General features: G+C 39.2%; 1 protein-coding gene across 1 annotated transcript in view; it reads left to right on the top strand.

The window, feature by feature from the left end:
• The window catches only part of NEIL3 (nei like DNA glycosylase 3), a 52,247-nt gene extending 51,443 nt beyond the window's left edge, over positions 1-804 (top strand). The window contains exon 10 of the mRNA XM_053595774.1: positions 344-804. Coding sequence (XP_053451749.1) covers positions 344-526 — 183 coding nt within the window. The 3' untranslated portion in view covers positions 527-804. The remainder of the gene's footprint in view (positions 1-343) is intronic.
• Positions 805-15,433: the final 14,629 nt, after the last annotated feature.

Genomic DNA, 15,433 nt, shown 5'->3' with positions numbered 1-15,433 from the left:
CCAAAATAAATAAATAAATAAATAAATAAATAAAACATATCTATAGCAGAGACACTGGTGATTATAGCAAGATTCTGGTAGTTTTCATTTACTCTTAATAATGTGAAGGAACTTCTGTAAATATCCCTTTAGACAAAAGGAAGCTCAGATATAATGCAAACAAATTTGTTAGATGCTTCTTATAGGACATAGACTTTTCTAAGGGTAGTAACTAATGACTTATGTCTTTTTTGCAATCAAAGTAATGGTGACAGCAGAGAAGGCAAAATGGCAACAACCACGTGCTCCTAGGCTGAGCCTGTAGGTCACTCTAACTTTTCTCTTATCCTTTCCCCCACCACAGTGGGCAGATTTGTCCTTCCCATTTTGCAGCCATGGCAAACGCTCCATCATGAGAACAGTGTTGAAGATTGGACCTAATAATGGAAAGAACTTCTTTGTGTGTCCTCTTGGAAAGGAAAAACAGTGTGATTTTTTCCAGTGGGAAGAAAATGGGCCAGGAATAAAAATTATTCCAGGATGCTAATATTTTTTCTTTCTATAGAACATCTGACTTCAATCTCTTCAAACTGTGTATAATGTGTATTGTCCTTTTGTTGAATAGAAAGGATGTAGGATATCTATGGTATATTGAAAAGTTACTGCAATATTTGAAAATACTCTTTTTTAAAATATGTGCGCCTTCTTTCCATGCTGTGGCTATGTGTTTTCCTTTTACCTTGATGGATGCTCTGAGAGTTTCATTAGCTGGACAGCATATTCCATGTAGAATGTATATTTCATGTGTTTAGTAATGGCAATAAAGTGTTTTTAGTGTGTTCTAAGTCTCTGTATCTTTAAGGAAGCAGCGATTTTTTTTTTCCTTTTTTTTTTTTTTTAGGAGAGGCCTAGGCAACACAATAAAATAAGATATTATGGTCTAGGTAAGCAGCAATTTTTTTTTTTTTTTTTTTTTTAGGAGAGGCTTATGAAGCAAAATAAAGTAAGATATTCTGGTCTATGTGAATACTTTTCTCAGGTGCCACCACTATTTATAATATATGATTAAAATTACTTCTTGTTGGCCGGGCACAGTGGCTCAACACCTATAATCCCAGCACTTGGGAGGCCGAGGTGAGTGAATTGCCCGAGCTTCAGGTTTGAGACCAGCCTGAGCAAGAGCAAGACCCTCATCTTTAAAACATAGCTGGGCCTCATGTCAGGTGCCTGTAGTCCCAGCTACTTGGGAAGCTGAGGCAAGAGAATCACTTAAGCCTAAGAGTTTGAGGTTGCTGAGAGCTGTGATGCCATGGCATGGCACTCTACTGAGGGTAACAAAGTGAAACTGTATCTCAAAAAAAAACACTACTTCTTACTTTCTTTAATAAAATTGTTTTAATTTTATGAAAAAGAGGATATGCACTTTTTATTCTGTTCAACAAATGTTACGTTCTCATTAAATGCCAGGGATATGCCAAACCTCTGTATAACTTCATGTGCATTTTTCATAAAAAGTTGTGGGGATTCACACTATAACAGTAACATTTAAGAACAGAAGTGGCTTTATGTATATGTTTAAAAGATATAGATTTCTATTTTTCTATTTTTTTTTTTTTTGTAGAGACAGAGTCTCACTTTATGGCCCTCGGTAGAGTGCCATGGCCTCACACAGCTCACAGCAACCTCCAACTCCTGGGCTTAAGCGATTCTTTTGCCTCAGCCTCCCGAGTAACTGGGACTACAGGCGCCCGCCACAACATCTGGCTATTTTTTGGTTGCAGTTTGGCCGGGGCTGGGTCCGAACCCACCACCCTCTGTATATGGGGCCGGCGCCCCACTGACTGAGCCATAGGCGCCGCCCTATATTTTTCTAATCTTCATTTTATCATGTTACTTTTAAAAATAGGTCAATTTCGGGCAGCGCCTGTGGCTCAGTGAGTAGGGCACTGGCCCCATATGCCGAGGGTGGCGGGTTCAAACCCAGCCCTGGCCAAACTGCAACAAAAAAATAGCCGGGAGTTGTAGCAGGCGCCTGTAGTCCCAGCTGCTCGGGAGGCTGAGGCAAGAGACTCGCGTAAGCCCAAGAGTTAGAGGTTGCTGTGAGCCGTGTGACACCTCGGCACTCTACCCAAGGGCAGTACAGTGACACTCTGTCTCTACAAAAAAAAAAAAAAAAGGTCAATTTCAAAAACTTCATAATTTATTTTTTTAATTTCTAGTTTTATTTTAAATGCCCCCTCTCCTTTTTTTATTCAAAATTTAGTCCAGGTCATTGTATGATTGCCTCCAAAAAGACAGTATCGATCTTTAAGGTATGTCTATGAACATTTGAGAGCTGGTTTGTTCTGTTTAATAATAATAATAAGGACAGTATTGAAGATGGCTTGAACAGCATCTGAAGTTATCAGCAAGAACAGAGCATGTGTCATAGTCTTTTAAAGAGCTTTAATGCTACACTAAAAGGACAGAGTTAACCCAAGATCGGTGATCTTAACCCAAGGAGCCCACCAGGACAATGACTGCAGGGCAGACCAGGAACTGGACTGAGCAGTTGACAGTCTGAGCTGACTTGGTGTGAAGCACAGAGTGTGCACATTCAGAAGGCCACTGCAAAGCCCGGGGTCCACAAGTGTGCAAATGGAACACATAGGTTTTAATATGATAAATTTAGATCTTTTTTTTTTAATTGTTGGGGATTCATTGAGGGTACAATAAGCCAGGTTACACTGATTGCAATTGTTAGGTAAAGTCCCTCTTGCAATCATGTCTTGCCCCCATAAAGTGTGACACACACCAAGGCCCCACCCCCCTCCCTCCGTCCCTCTTTCTGCTTTCCCCCCCCCTAACCTTGTCATTAATTGTCCTCATATCAAAATTGAGTACATAGGATTCATGCTTCTCCATTTTTGTTATGCTTTACTAAGAATAATGTCTTCCACTTCCATCCAAGTTAATACGAAGGATGTAAAGTCTCCATTTTTTTTAATGGCTGAATAGTATCCCATGGTATACATATACCACAGCTTGTTGATCCATTCCTGGGTTGGTGGGCATTTAGGCTGTTTCCACATTTTGGCGATTGTAAATGGAGCTGCAATAAACAGTCTTGTACAAGTGTCCTTATGATAAAAGGATTTTTTTCCTTCTGGGTAGATGCCCAGTAATGGGATTGCAGGATCAAATGGGAGGTCTAGGTTGAGTGCTTTGAGGTTTCTCCATACTTCCTTCCAAAAAGGTTGTACTAGTTTGCAGTCCCACCAGCAGTGTAAAAGTGTTCCCTCCTCTCCACATCCATGCCAGCATCTGCAGTTTTGAGATTTTGTGATGTGGGCCATTCTCACTGGGGTTAGATGATATCTCAGGGTTGTTTTGATTTGCATTTCTCTAATATATAGAGATGATGAACATTTTTTCATGTGTTTGTTAGCCATTCGTCTGTCATCTTTAGAGAAAGTTCTATTCATGTCTCTTGCCCATTGATCTATGGGATTGTTGGCTTTTTTCATGTGGATTAATTTGAGTTCTCTATAGATCCTAGTTATCAAGCTTTTGTCTGATTGAAAATATGCAAATATCCTTTCCCATTGTGTAGGTTGTCTCTTTGCTTTGGTTATTGTCTCCTTAGCTGTACAGAAGCTTTTCCATTTAATGAAGTCCCATTTGTTTATTTTTGTTGTTGTTGCAATTGCCGTGGCAGTCTTCTTCATGAAGTCTTTCCCCAGGCCAATATCTTCCAGTATTTTTCCTATGCTTTCTTGGAGGATTTTTATTGTTTCATGCCTTAAATTTAAGTCCTTTATCCATCTTGAATCAATTTTTGTGAGTGGGGAAAGGTGTGGGTCCAGTTTCAGTCTTTTACATGTAGACATCCAGTTCTCCCAACACCATTTATTGAATAGGGAGTCTTTCCCCCAGAAATGCTCGGGATCTATATGAAGAAAATTTTACTGTGATGACCAAAGACCCAGATGGATTTTGGTTCAAACAAGAACAAAAACAGGCTTCTAAATGGAAAGGATGAATGTTTAAAAGGTAGTATTCTCCTAAACTAAATTTTGAGTTTTAACAAAATTTCCCATCAAAATTTCAAGGGGGTTGGTTCATGCTTTCATAGTGCTGTAGTAAACTCTAACTAAACCCAAACTTTCCACAGATGACTCTAGATTCTGGACAAAATAAAAAACAAGGCTGGGCATGGTGGCTCACACCTATAATCCTAGCATTTTGGGAGGCTGGCAGGAGGATCACTTGAGCTCTGGAGTTCAAAACCAGCCTGGGCAAGAGTGAGACCCTGTCTCTACTAAAAATAGAAAACTAGCTGGGCATGGTGGCAGGTGCCTGGAGTCCTAGCTACTGATGGGGGAGGAAGGGGTGGTGGCTGAGACAAGAGGATTACTTGAACCTCAAACCTGAGTTTGAGGTTTCTGTGAGCTGTGAAGCCAGGGTACTCTATTTATTTGAGACTCTGTCTCAAAAGGCAAATAAATAAAAACAAAATAAAGAAAAAGCAAATAAATAAAACAATAAAATAAAGAAAAAACAATACTAGAGAGTTAACTAAGATAGGCAGGTTCTTGAAGGGTGTGAAATTTGGAGGAAGTAACCAGCTGGAGGTGATTTCTCATTTTTTACAGCTTTTTATCCTAAGAGCAGAAGAAAACATTGAGCATGCTGCCCAAAATTTCAATAGAAAACCCAAAGTCTTTCTCACCAGAAGAGTAAGTAGTTTTGGCAATCAGTCACTGGGCCACAGCAGAGAGCCCCAGAAAAGATCTATTAAGAGCAGGGGGAGCTCTGAGTCTTTGTTGTTTACTGATCCCTGGACCACGTATGCTTGGGACCAATGGAATCCAGAGCAGCTAAAGATAAAACAACTAAGCTATTTCTCTGATGATTGAAGATGATTAGCATTTTTTCATGTGTCTGTAAACCATGCTCCTGTCTTCTTCAGAGAAGCTTCTGTTCAAGTCTCTTGCCCACAGTGAAATGGAATCACTTGTTCTTTTCTTATTGATAACTTTGAGTTCTCTTTGGATTCTGGTTATCAGACCTTTGTCAGAAACATAACCTGCAAATATCTTCTCCCGTTCTGAGGGCTGTCTACTTGCTTTAATTACTGTGTTCTTGGCTGTGCAGAAGCTTTTTAGTTTGATCAGATCCCAGTAATGTATTTTTGGTGTTGCTTCAGTTGCCCAAGGGTCCTCCTCATAAAATATTCTCCCTGGGCCAATTTCTTCAAGTGTTTCCCCTGCACTCTCTCCAAGAATCTTTATAGTTTCATATCTTAAGTTTAAGTCTTTTATCCAGTGCAAATCAAAACCACTTTGAGGTACCGTTTAACTCCAGTAAGAATAGCTCACATAACAAAATCCCAAAACTACAGATGTTGGCATGGATGTGGAGAAAAGGGAACATTTCTGCACTGCTGGTGGGAGTGCAAGGTAACACGTCCCTTTTGGAAAGAAGTTTGGAAAACGCTCAGGGACCTAAAAGTAGACCTGCTATTTGATCCTGCAGTTCCTCTACTAGGTGTATATCCAAAAGATCAAAAATAACTTTGTAACAAAGATATTTGCACCAGATTGTTCATTGCAGCTCAATTCATAATTGCCAAGTCATGGAAGAAGCCCAAGGGCTCATCGACCCATGAATGGATTAATAAATTGTGGTATATGTATACCATGGAATACTATGCAGCCTTAAAAAAGATGGAGACTCTACCTCTTTTATGTTTACATGGATGGAGCTGAAACACATTTTTAGTAAAGTATCTCAAGAATGGAAGAAAAAGTATCCAATGTACTCAGTAGTTTATGAAACCAATTTATAATTACACTTTCTTATGAAAGATCCATCACAACCATAGCACAGGATGAAGGAGAGAGGTGGAGGGGAACGGGAGGGAGGGGGAAGTTTGGTGTGGGGGGGTAAATGGTGGGACCACACCTATGGAGCACATTGCAAGGGTACAAGTCAAATTTATCAAGAATAGAACATAAATGTCTTAACACATTAAGCAAATAAGGTGAAAGCTATGTTGATTAGTCTGATGTAAGCACTCTAAACTGTATAAAAAGTCAACATGTACCCCACAAATGCACAAATGTATTCATGATCTATGTGTATATGACTTAATAAAAGGAGAAAAAAAAGTATATGGGGGGAGGGAACTAAGCTAGATTGATTCTGCCACCAAAGTAGCAGTGGTTTGAATCGAATGAAATTAATTGGCCAAGGAGACAAAAACACTCAAGCTTCTTTAGAAGAATACTTCTGGTCCTTGAATAATGTCCTTTAATTCAACATCCTTTTGTTGGTTGATTTTAAAAATCACTTCCCAGCCAGTCCCCCTGTCAGAGTCTGCATTTTCTCCTCACATCTGCGTGGATTTTCTCCGGGGTTCCTCCCACTCCCCAGAGATATGCCCTCAGGTGCACTGGCACATGTCCCCCGGGGTCCCTGTGTGAGTGGGTCCCATGGCTCCTGGCCAGGGCAGGGGCTCCCCTGACCCTGGAGTGGAATAAGTGCATTGGAAAATGCATGAGCACAAATTATTGGAAAATAAAAAATTGTAAAATAAAAAAATTCAAGTGGAAGAAAACTGGATAAATACACAATAAACGAGGCAGTATAAAACTGCTGTATTCATGTTTGGTTTTTAACTTTTTAGTGGAAGAAGGTGCTCGTGACAATTTTCCTTTGCACACATTTCCTTTTTCCTTGATTTAGCCCATTACAACTATAGCCACTGTATCATTCACTGGTTCACCCAAAATTGGGTAAATAATTATCTTGTTTTTATTAATCTTTCTTAAATGTACATAGCTCACATTTAATAAATATTAGAAGTTTGGGGGGTCTTTACTTAAATGTTTAGTAGTCAGGAATATGCTGTAGGAACTTAACTCTTATTTATGTCAATTAGCCTATGGGAAAATAGGTTTAGTTACACATTCCACAATGACCCAGATGTTAGAATTAGCAAAGGAGGACTTCAAAGCAGCTACTATAACCATGGTGACGCAAGTGAATGCTAAAATTTTTTCCTCTTAGTTTTCTTTAGAACATATAGAACTGTTTAATGCAAAAATGTATCATCTTGGTTTGTGAAATTTACAAGGCAAGTAGACATGGGGCAATGTTATCACAGAGAATGTAGAGATTGATGAATGGACCTGTGTGATTGCAAGCATTCTATGCTTTATGTGAAGTGTTACATTAACTATAACTGTCTGAAGTCAAGTATGTATATGAAATGCCTTTATAAAACTTGGGGCATTTTTAGCCATTATTTCTTGGGATACTTTTCAGTCTCATACTCTTCCTTCTCTCCTGAGATTCCAGTAACATAAAGGTTAGATTATTAGATTGTAATTGTCCCGCCTGACCCCTGAGGCTCTGTCCATTTTTCCCCAGTTCCTTTCCTCAGGTATTGCTGTATCTTCCCTGCTGGGGCTGTTTGCAGATCCAGAAGGTGATTTCCGGCATTGTCTGGTGTTTCCGGACCACCTTCTGCAATGGGGGAGGACAGAAGCCTCTGTGCCTGTGTCTCCTTATGCCACTGGGTGGAGGGAAGCAGTTAATGCCTCACATCATGACTCTGGCTCCCACAGCGGCAGACTCAGGACAGGGATGTCAGATTTCAGAGCCTGCATCTGTCAATGCTTTTCTAAAGGTACTTGTCATTGTATATTTTAGGTCACCAAGTTGGTATAGGAAAAGAAAGGGCAAATGTTCTAATGAATTTCTCACAAGATGAAAACTCTGCTTTTCTTGGCTGTCTATAGCACTTTCTACCTTCTCTGAAGTTTATATCATAGTCTGCCTCATTTTATATTTATCCTATCTGCATTTCTTAGCATTCACTTCCTTAAATTGTAGATAGTTCTTTATACTTCATAGAATCTTGCCATGTATTGTGCCTTGTACACAGTAGAAGCTTGGCAAACATTCGTTGAATTTAGTAGACGAAGGTTTAATATATCAATCTATTGAACATTTTTAACCATTGTTACCATTATTCAAACATGAGTGCAGTTACATGTTGAGAAAAGTGTTGCTGGCGTATTATAAAAGAGAAATAACTCAGTGTCTAAAAGCTGTTAGAACTTTCTAAAATTTTAAAGGAAAGTCTCTTTTTTGGCATTTTATAGAACTTTGCTTACAAATGGAGTGACCCAAATCAATCGGATCAAAGGGTATGGATTCATTAAAAAGGAAAGAAGATATAAAAATAGTGCTGCCTTACACACATGCTGTTACTAATGACATACAGAGATGAATAAATGCCCTCTCATCTCATGACACACATGAGTTGAACCTCTTCATCTGGTAGAAAACCAAACCAACCGGTTTAAATAACTTACTTTTAAATTCATTTAATCTCAAGCACCTACGAGGTGAAAAATTCAGTGACTGATATTTTTAAAGATCTTACAAATACTTGAATGAGGTGGAGATGATATGGGAAAATAGAACTATACGCAAAGTGCTAATAGTTGGTGCAGTGGGGAGAATGTTCACATCTGATTCCTTAGCTAGGAGAGCCTCAGAAGAGAGAAACAGTAGAAAGTCACCTTGACGATTATTGGCATATGTAGAAGGGCATTTCAGGCAGTGGGCCCAAGGAACATGTCCTCTCAGGAATGGCAAATAGTCCTGTTTGACTAGATCGTAGGGTGTAGGAATACAGAGGGAGATAAATGTGTAAGGAAAGAATCGATTTCCATTTCACAGCTGTAAATGGAGTTTCTGAGATGGGCCAGTTCTGTGTTCTCAGGATATAAAAATAAATCTCTCTCCATAAAGAGCCCATTGGCGGATAAGCATACACTGGGAAACGTGCTGAACTAATGATGCAGACAGAGAGCCTTGGAATAAATGAAAAGGGATTTATTCTGCCAGTGGGGAGACAGTTTGCATAGTGGTCAATCACTCAGACTGGAGAGTAAGATGGAGTTCTGGAGTCAAGACTCCTGGTGTAAAGACCTGCACCACCTTTCACATTGACATGTGTCTTCAATTGCATTGTTTTACTAAGTTTTGGCTCCTGTGTGCTAAGTGTTAGTTAGTCCATCTATTAGATGGTGACAATAATAATACAATTCTCACAGGGCTGTTGGGAGAATAAAAGCGTAATATCCACCTGAAGGGTTTTAGCACAGTCTTTGGCAGTTAAAGCGCTTGAGTTAATTTTATTATCTTTATTATTAATAGCACCACTACTATTAATCTGTCACAGTTATTCTCATAGAACATTTCAGAAAGGAGCTAGCAATGATAATACCCTTAAAGAAGGACTTGAATTACCCAAGAAAGGGAAAGAACCAAGGACCAGGGAACAGCACAAAACCAGGCAAGCATGAGGAAATATAGGGTTGTATTCAGGGAACAGAGAGTCCAGAATTTCAAAAAGAAAAGTATTTGTAAGAAGATGCTGGGGTGAGTTTTATGGTTCCAACGAGACATGACAATTTTAGAAAAAAAAAATTAAACAACTAATAAAAACCCTTCATTCATGAAGAATTTTGAGATCCAAAGCTTCAGAGTAATTCAGGTATATATTACGTTCTACATAGAATCATATATCAGAACAATAAAGATAAATTATTGTCGACTAAAATTATCCTAATCTCGTTCTCTCCTTATTTATTTGCAGCCAGATTATGGCTCTAAGTGCATGGAAACTCTGAATATTTAGTGTTTCTGGAGGAACAGGTGGGAGGATCATACAGTGTCACCCTCAAGTGATGGGCCCAACGAGTCCCACTCAGTGAAATTTATTTGAAAGGGGTGAAACTCATGCTAAAATCAAATCACAGGGCACGGCCCAGGAGATGGCAGAGAATGGGAGATCACTATTGTTTGTGACAGTTGCAGAAAGATAGGTAAAGATTTTTAGATTGGAATACCATCTGTTTGTTAAGAGTCCTCTTGGCTTCTCTAGTTGAAGAGAGGAAGGAAAATTACAGGAAGGTAGAAAGAGATGAAGAAAAGAAATGTGATGATGGGGAGGGAATAGATCTTGTGAACAGAAAGGGGAGAATGGAGAGAAACCCCAAAGCATCTGTATTGGTGCTTGGCGTCCACTTCTGATGCCACTCCACACAAACATATGGAGTCAACAAAAGAACAGCCTTCTAAATTTTTAAAACAACATGCTAGTATTTTGGACTAAATGCTCTCATAAAATGCAAAACTGCAAAAACAAATTCACTGTCTCATTACAACAATTCCATATCTACCTTCCACATTTGCATATCGGTGTCACTCCCAATCGCTGGTGTGAACATTCTGGTTTACATATTAATAAATACTTATCTGCTTTTAATATAAATTTATTTTTCTCATTATTATGTTATTACAATCAGCTTATCTGGCACCACTTAAGAGAATTTATTTTATTAACAATACCAGAAACCAATTTAGAAAACTGAACAGAGCAGGAAAAATGTTAAATCTATATATTTGAGTTAGTTCTTGACTCATTAGTTTAATAACTCGTTTTCTCAAACTTGAATAATTTAAATGCATTAGAAATGAGAACGTTTAAAAAGTACATTCTTCAAATGGTAAACACTGGATCTAGGATCTGAGTTTGTAGTTATTACTTATTTAAAATAACCAAGCAAATTCTGTTGAGATATGGTTTCATTTTCAGGAATGGTCTATTAGCACCAGCAGTGAGCACAACAATTAACCATATCAGCACATTGGAGCCTAATGTGTGCACTCAGCACAGCAGCAGACACACACCCTACCATGGCCTGTTAAGTAATCAGAAATGATTGCAGATAATTAGCTCATGAGCAGCTGCATAAACTCAACTATCCCATTTTTTATCAGACACAGAGACTTCAAGTGTAGGGGAAGTTTACCAGCTATGTCTTAAGCTGGCTGGAAGTGTCACCATGAAGCAAAACTAGGGACAGATTCTAAAGTTTAATGGTATATTGCCACTTTTAAATTTTCTTCTGATCATACTTCTAATGTTCCACAAATACAGTTCTGCAAGTAAAAAATATGAACATGAGGTTATCACCAATGTCCAAAAACTTTCTAAAATTGAAAGTTGAAAGAGGATAAAAGCAGAAACCAATTAGTAAATTCCTTTAATAAATGTGTATTATTCATACTTGTTTATATTTTTAGTTTAAATTTCATTTGCACATTCCCATATATTCTTTCTGAATGACATTATATTCGGCACCACTGGTGAGTATATAGTTATATCTGAATTAATAAAATGTACTTGATAAGTATTTCTTTTTTAAATTAAATAATATTTCCTTTTTTTTACTATCCCTTTTCCCCAAAAGAAAACATGCTAGCCAGAAGATGATAAGTATCTTTAAAATTCTGAAGAATTGATATGAAAAAGAGAAAGAATTATATTTATTCCATAGATATCTAGAAAAATGGAACTAACGTGGGTTTGATTACAAAAAAAAAAAAAAAAAAATCCCAAGTGAGAATTCTTAAAACTGATATGAGGATGCTATGAGGGGCTTAGCTTTATCCAGGGATGTCATGAAACTATTTCAATAACACCTGCAAGGACAGATGTGGTTAGAGGGAACCGTGGCTTCTACAAAGCTTCCTTCTCACTATAAGAGTTTAAAACAAAGAAAATGGTTCAGCAATAAATGGATGTATTGTCATGGATGGTGCTAAACTTTTGAGGGATAATATCTGAATACTTGCATTAAAGATTTTTGTATCATGAAATTACACTTACTGCACATTTATTGTTTTTTGGACAGAAAGTTACTTTTTATTTTACTTACAGGTCTACCAAGAATAAAATTGGTATGTATATAAAACTAGAAACCATGACTTTCACTCACCGAGATTAGTTCTGCCATATGTATTTTATGTTTGTTTTCTCTCCAGTTACTGTCATGTTTATAGGCCTTCAATCAATTGTTTTCTTGGCTGGTGCAATGCTAGCCACTGGAAAAGCATAAAGAAAGAATAGTGTCTAGAAGAGTTTGAAGTCTTTGGGAGGAAATAAGCTTGCAAGGCAATAATTACAGCTCAAGGTGACAATGGACATCCATAGTGGAGAGATGGAAAGTGCAAAGAGAAAATAAGAAAAAGAACTCCCATGGCAACCCAGTGGAGGGCACTGGGAGCCGCCCTCACTGAGGAGACTGCACTGGAGGGACAGGTGGTCGCCAACCACGAACAGGTAAGAGTTTAGGAGAAGCCTGGAGGAAGAGGCTACGTGTAAGAAACTGTTTGGTGTGGAAAGAAGCTATTGTGTTATAAATATGAATGACAGCTAGAGCTAAAACCAACCACCTCTGATAGTAGAAATTATTTTCTTTCTCTCTTTCTTTTTCTTTTTTTCCTTTGGAGATAGTTTCACACTGTCACCCAGGGTAGAGTTCCTTGGCATCATCATAGCTTATAGCAACCTCAAATTCTTGGGCTCAGGCAATCCTCCTGCCTCAGCCTCCCTGGAAGGTGGGACTATAGGCACTTGCCACCTCACTGGGCTTGTTTTTCTATTTTTAGTAGAGCCAGGATCTTACTCTTGCTCAGGCTGGTCTCAAACTCCTGAGCTCAAGGGATCCTCCCATCTCGGGTTCCCAGAGTGCTGGCATTACAGGTGTGAGCCACCGTGCCCCACTGGTAGAAATTATTTTCACGCTGCCCACTCATTGCACATTATCAACTGCAGAGTTACCATGAGTGAGTGTCCTGTGACGACTTCCTGCTTCTGAGAGCAGCAGTAGAATGTGGTCCAGCAGCCCCAGCATCACCTTGGAGCAGGTTAAAACTTTCTGGGGTTAGAGCCCCGTATTGTTTGCTCCAGCAAGTTCTCTAAGTAATCCCTGTGCAAGCTCAGATTTCAGGATCTCTGTTCCACAACAGGGTATTTACATGTGTTTTTAAAAGACATTTTCATCTACTGTATAGGCACGCTTCTTTTTTGAATTGTGTTGTAATAATTAGATTAATGCATTTAACACAGAATAGGAATGTGAGGTTGAGAAAAGAATAGTGAATAAACTGGGAGTCAGGGAGCCGGGTAGTAATAACTGCAGTAAACAGTATGCAGTTCTGCCAACACACCCAGCTTCTGCTGCACCTCAGTCTTCAGCCATAAAATGAGGAGGTTGTACTAGAGGATCTCTAAGACCCTTTTCCAAATCTAAAACATGGTTCAATGAGTTCTAACATTAACAGTTTGAATCATGAAACAATGTAATCACTCCTTCATCTTTTTTCATGAATTCCCTTTAGTTGTTTTCAGTTTCTTGTGTCTTTTGGAAGCTCGTTTCTGTTGTGTTTCTTTGTCTAGCACTTTTAACCCACTTTTCTTTCTGCCCTTGTAGGTCAGTGATTAGTTCACGGCACAACTGTTTAAAATGAAGTATTCTTACTTCCATTCATGTAAATTCCCATGAAGATTCCTTGATTAGAACTCCCCAATAGGCTTAAAAAAAACGAAACAAATTGCACTTATCTCAGAGTACAAGCATCCAGTCTTAAATGTCAGTTGAACAATCGATGAGGGCTGGGAACTAAGGAAAAAAGCAACCCTTCCTTGAAGTTAAGACAGGGAGCATTAGAGAAGCTAAACACCTGGGGGGAAATGTAACCCTTTCATTTGCACACAATACCTTAGAATTTCCCCTTGTTTGCTTTCCTTGTTCTCCCTCTGTCTTCCTTCTCCCTCTCCCGTCTTTTCTTTCTTCCTTCCTCTTTTTTGTGTGATTTTCTATGTATTGAATTGCTCTCTCACTAAATCTTGCTGTAATTTAAAGTCACAGCAAGTAAACTATGTATTCACACACACACAGTAAACTATATATAGTATATAAAATATGTGTGGTATATAAAGTAAACTATAAACTTACTAAAGACAGGGTTTATTAACCCCCATAACACTTAGTGTAACACCCAAATACAAAAATAAATAATGATGATAATTCCAATAAAAGCCTGAGGAATACATGTGGAAAGAATAAACCTGCAATGCTTTATAATCCTGGCCACCATAAATTAAATGGTATTCTTTACAATCACGGAGTTCTTCCCAAAATATATTATCTGTATTTTCATAAGGAGGTACTTTTTTTTTTGAGCCACCTGTTAGCTTGCTACTTCTGCTCCTGCCCCCGTCCTGTTAAGGTCTGTGACTGGGGAGAGAACAGCCCTCCAGCTCATTCTCTGCATCTGATGCACTGCTGGGGTTCCTGGCGCTCCTAACACGTTCCTGAGTAACACAGCTCCTGCTTGAGAGCCCTTGAGACTCACTTAGAGCATGCGCACAGTTGATCTGAAACTTTTCAATAGCCTCTTTCTGCCTCAGCCACGAAATTACGGGAGAATGCTCTATTTCAGCATCACTGTGCTCCCTTGATAGCACTCTAAGAGGAACATGAATAAGAATCTCAAAATAGTCTTCCTGCTGGGTGCAGTGGCTAACACCTATAATCCCAGCACTCCGGAGGCCAAGGTGGGAGGATCCCTTGAGCTCAGGAGTTCCAGACCAACCTGAGCAAGAGTGAGACCCCATTTCCACTAAAAATGGAAAAACTGGCCAGGCTGAAGTCCAGCTACTCAGGAGGCTGAGACAGGAGGATCACTTAAGCCCAGGAGTTTGAGGTTGCTGTGAGCTGTGCCAGCACAGCACTCTACTCAGGGTGACAGAGTGACACTTTGTCTCAAAAAAAAAAAAGCAGAAAAAAATAGTCTGTCTTCAAATAATTTATTTTGTCACTGATCATTTTGAGCTACTTTCCTGTCACCCACTTTGTTAACAGCCTTGGGCTAATTGTACCACCTCGGTTTGTATTCATTCTTCATTCCCTCTCTCTTTTCCCTTTTATAACAGCATACTCACATATCAGCCAAAGGGATCCTCAGAAAGCTTTCTCTAAACCTCAGGTCAGTTGAGGAGCCCTTGTGAGTTTTTTAAGTTTGGGTAAATCCTGCATCTTTTCTTCCTAGAAATAATCACAATGGTAGTGAAATAACTTAATGTATAATCTGTTGTGTAGTATCAGTCTTCCTTTTTAAAATGCTACAGAGGGCCATGAGTTGCCCCCCACCCCACCTTCACCCTCGCTCCTAGGCCAGCAGCTGGAGTATAGCAGGTGTTCCATAAATGGTTGCTGAGTATGTGCCTACCGCTTTATTAATGTTCCTAACTGCTCTTTGGCTATTATTATATTTCTAAAAATGCAGTTTTTGGCCTCAAACCGATAAAGACTCCTGCTGTGCTAAGTGCACACTCTCCTGGCAGGCAAATCAACACATGAATAAAGCTTTTGGCCAGGTGAGGTGGTTCATGCCTGTAATCCCAGCACTCTGGGAGGCCAGGGCAGGTGGATTACTTGAGCTTAGGAGTTGGAGACCAGCCTGAGCAAGACCAAGACCCTGTCTCTACTAAAAATAGCCAGGCTGGTGGTGGGCACTTGTGGTCCCAGCTACTCAAGAG

Source organism: Nycticebus coucang, chromosome 1 (assembly GCF_027406575.1).
Source record: "Nycticebus coucang isolate mNycCou1 chromosome 1, mNycCou1.pri, whole genome shotgun sequence".
NCBI classification, from domain to species: Eukaryota; Metazoa; Chordata; class Mammalia; order Primates; family Lorisidae; genus Nycticebus; species Nycticebus coucang.
The sequence above is the reverse complement of the archived record's forward strand: the minus strand, read 5'-3'. Positions and strand labels throughout refer to the sequence as shown.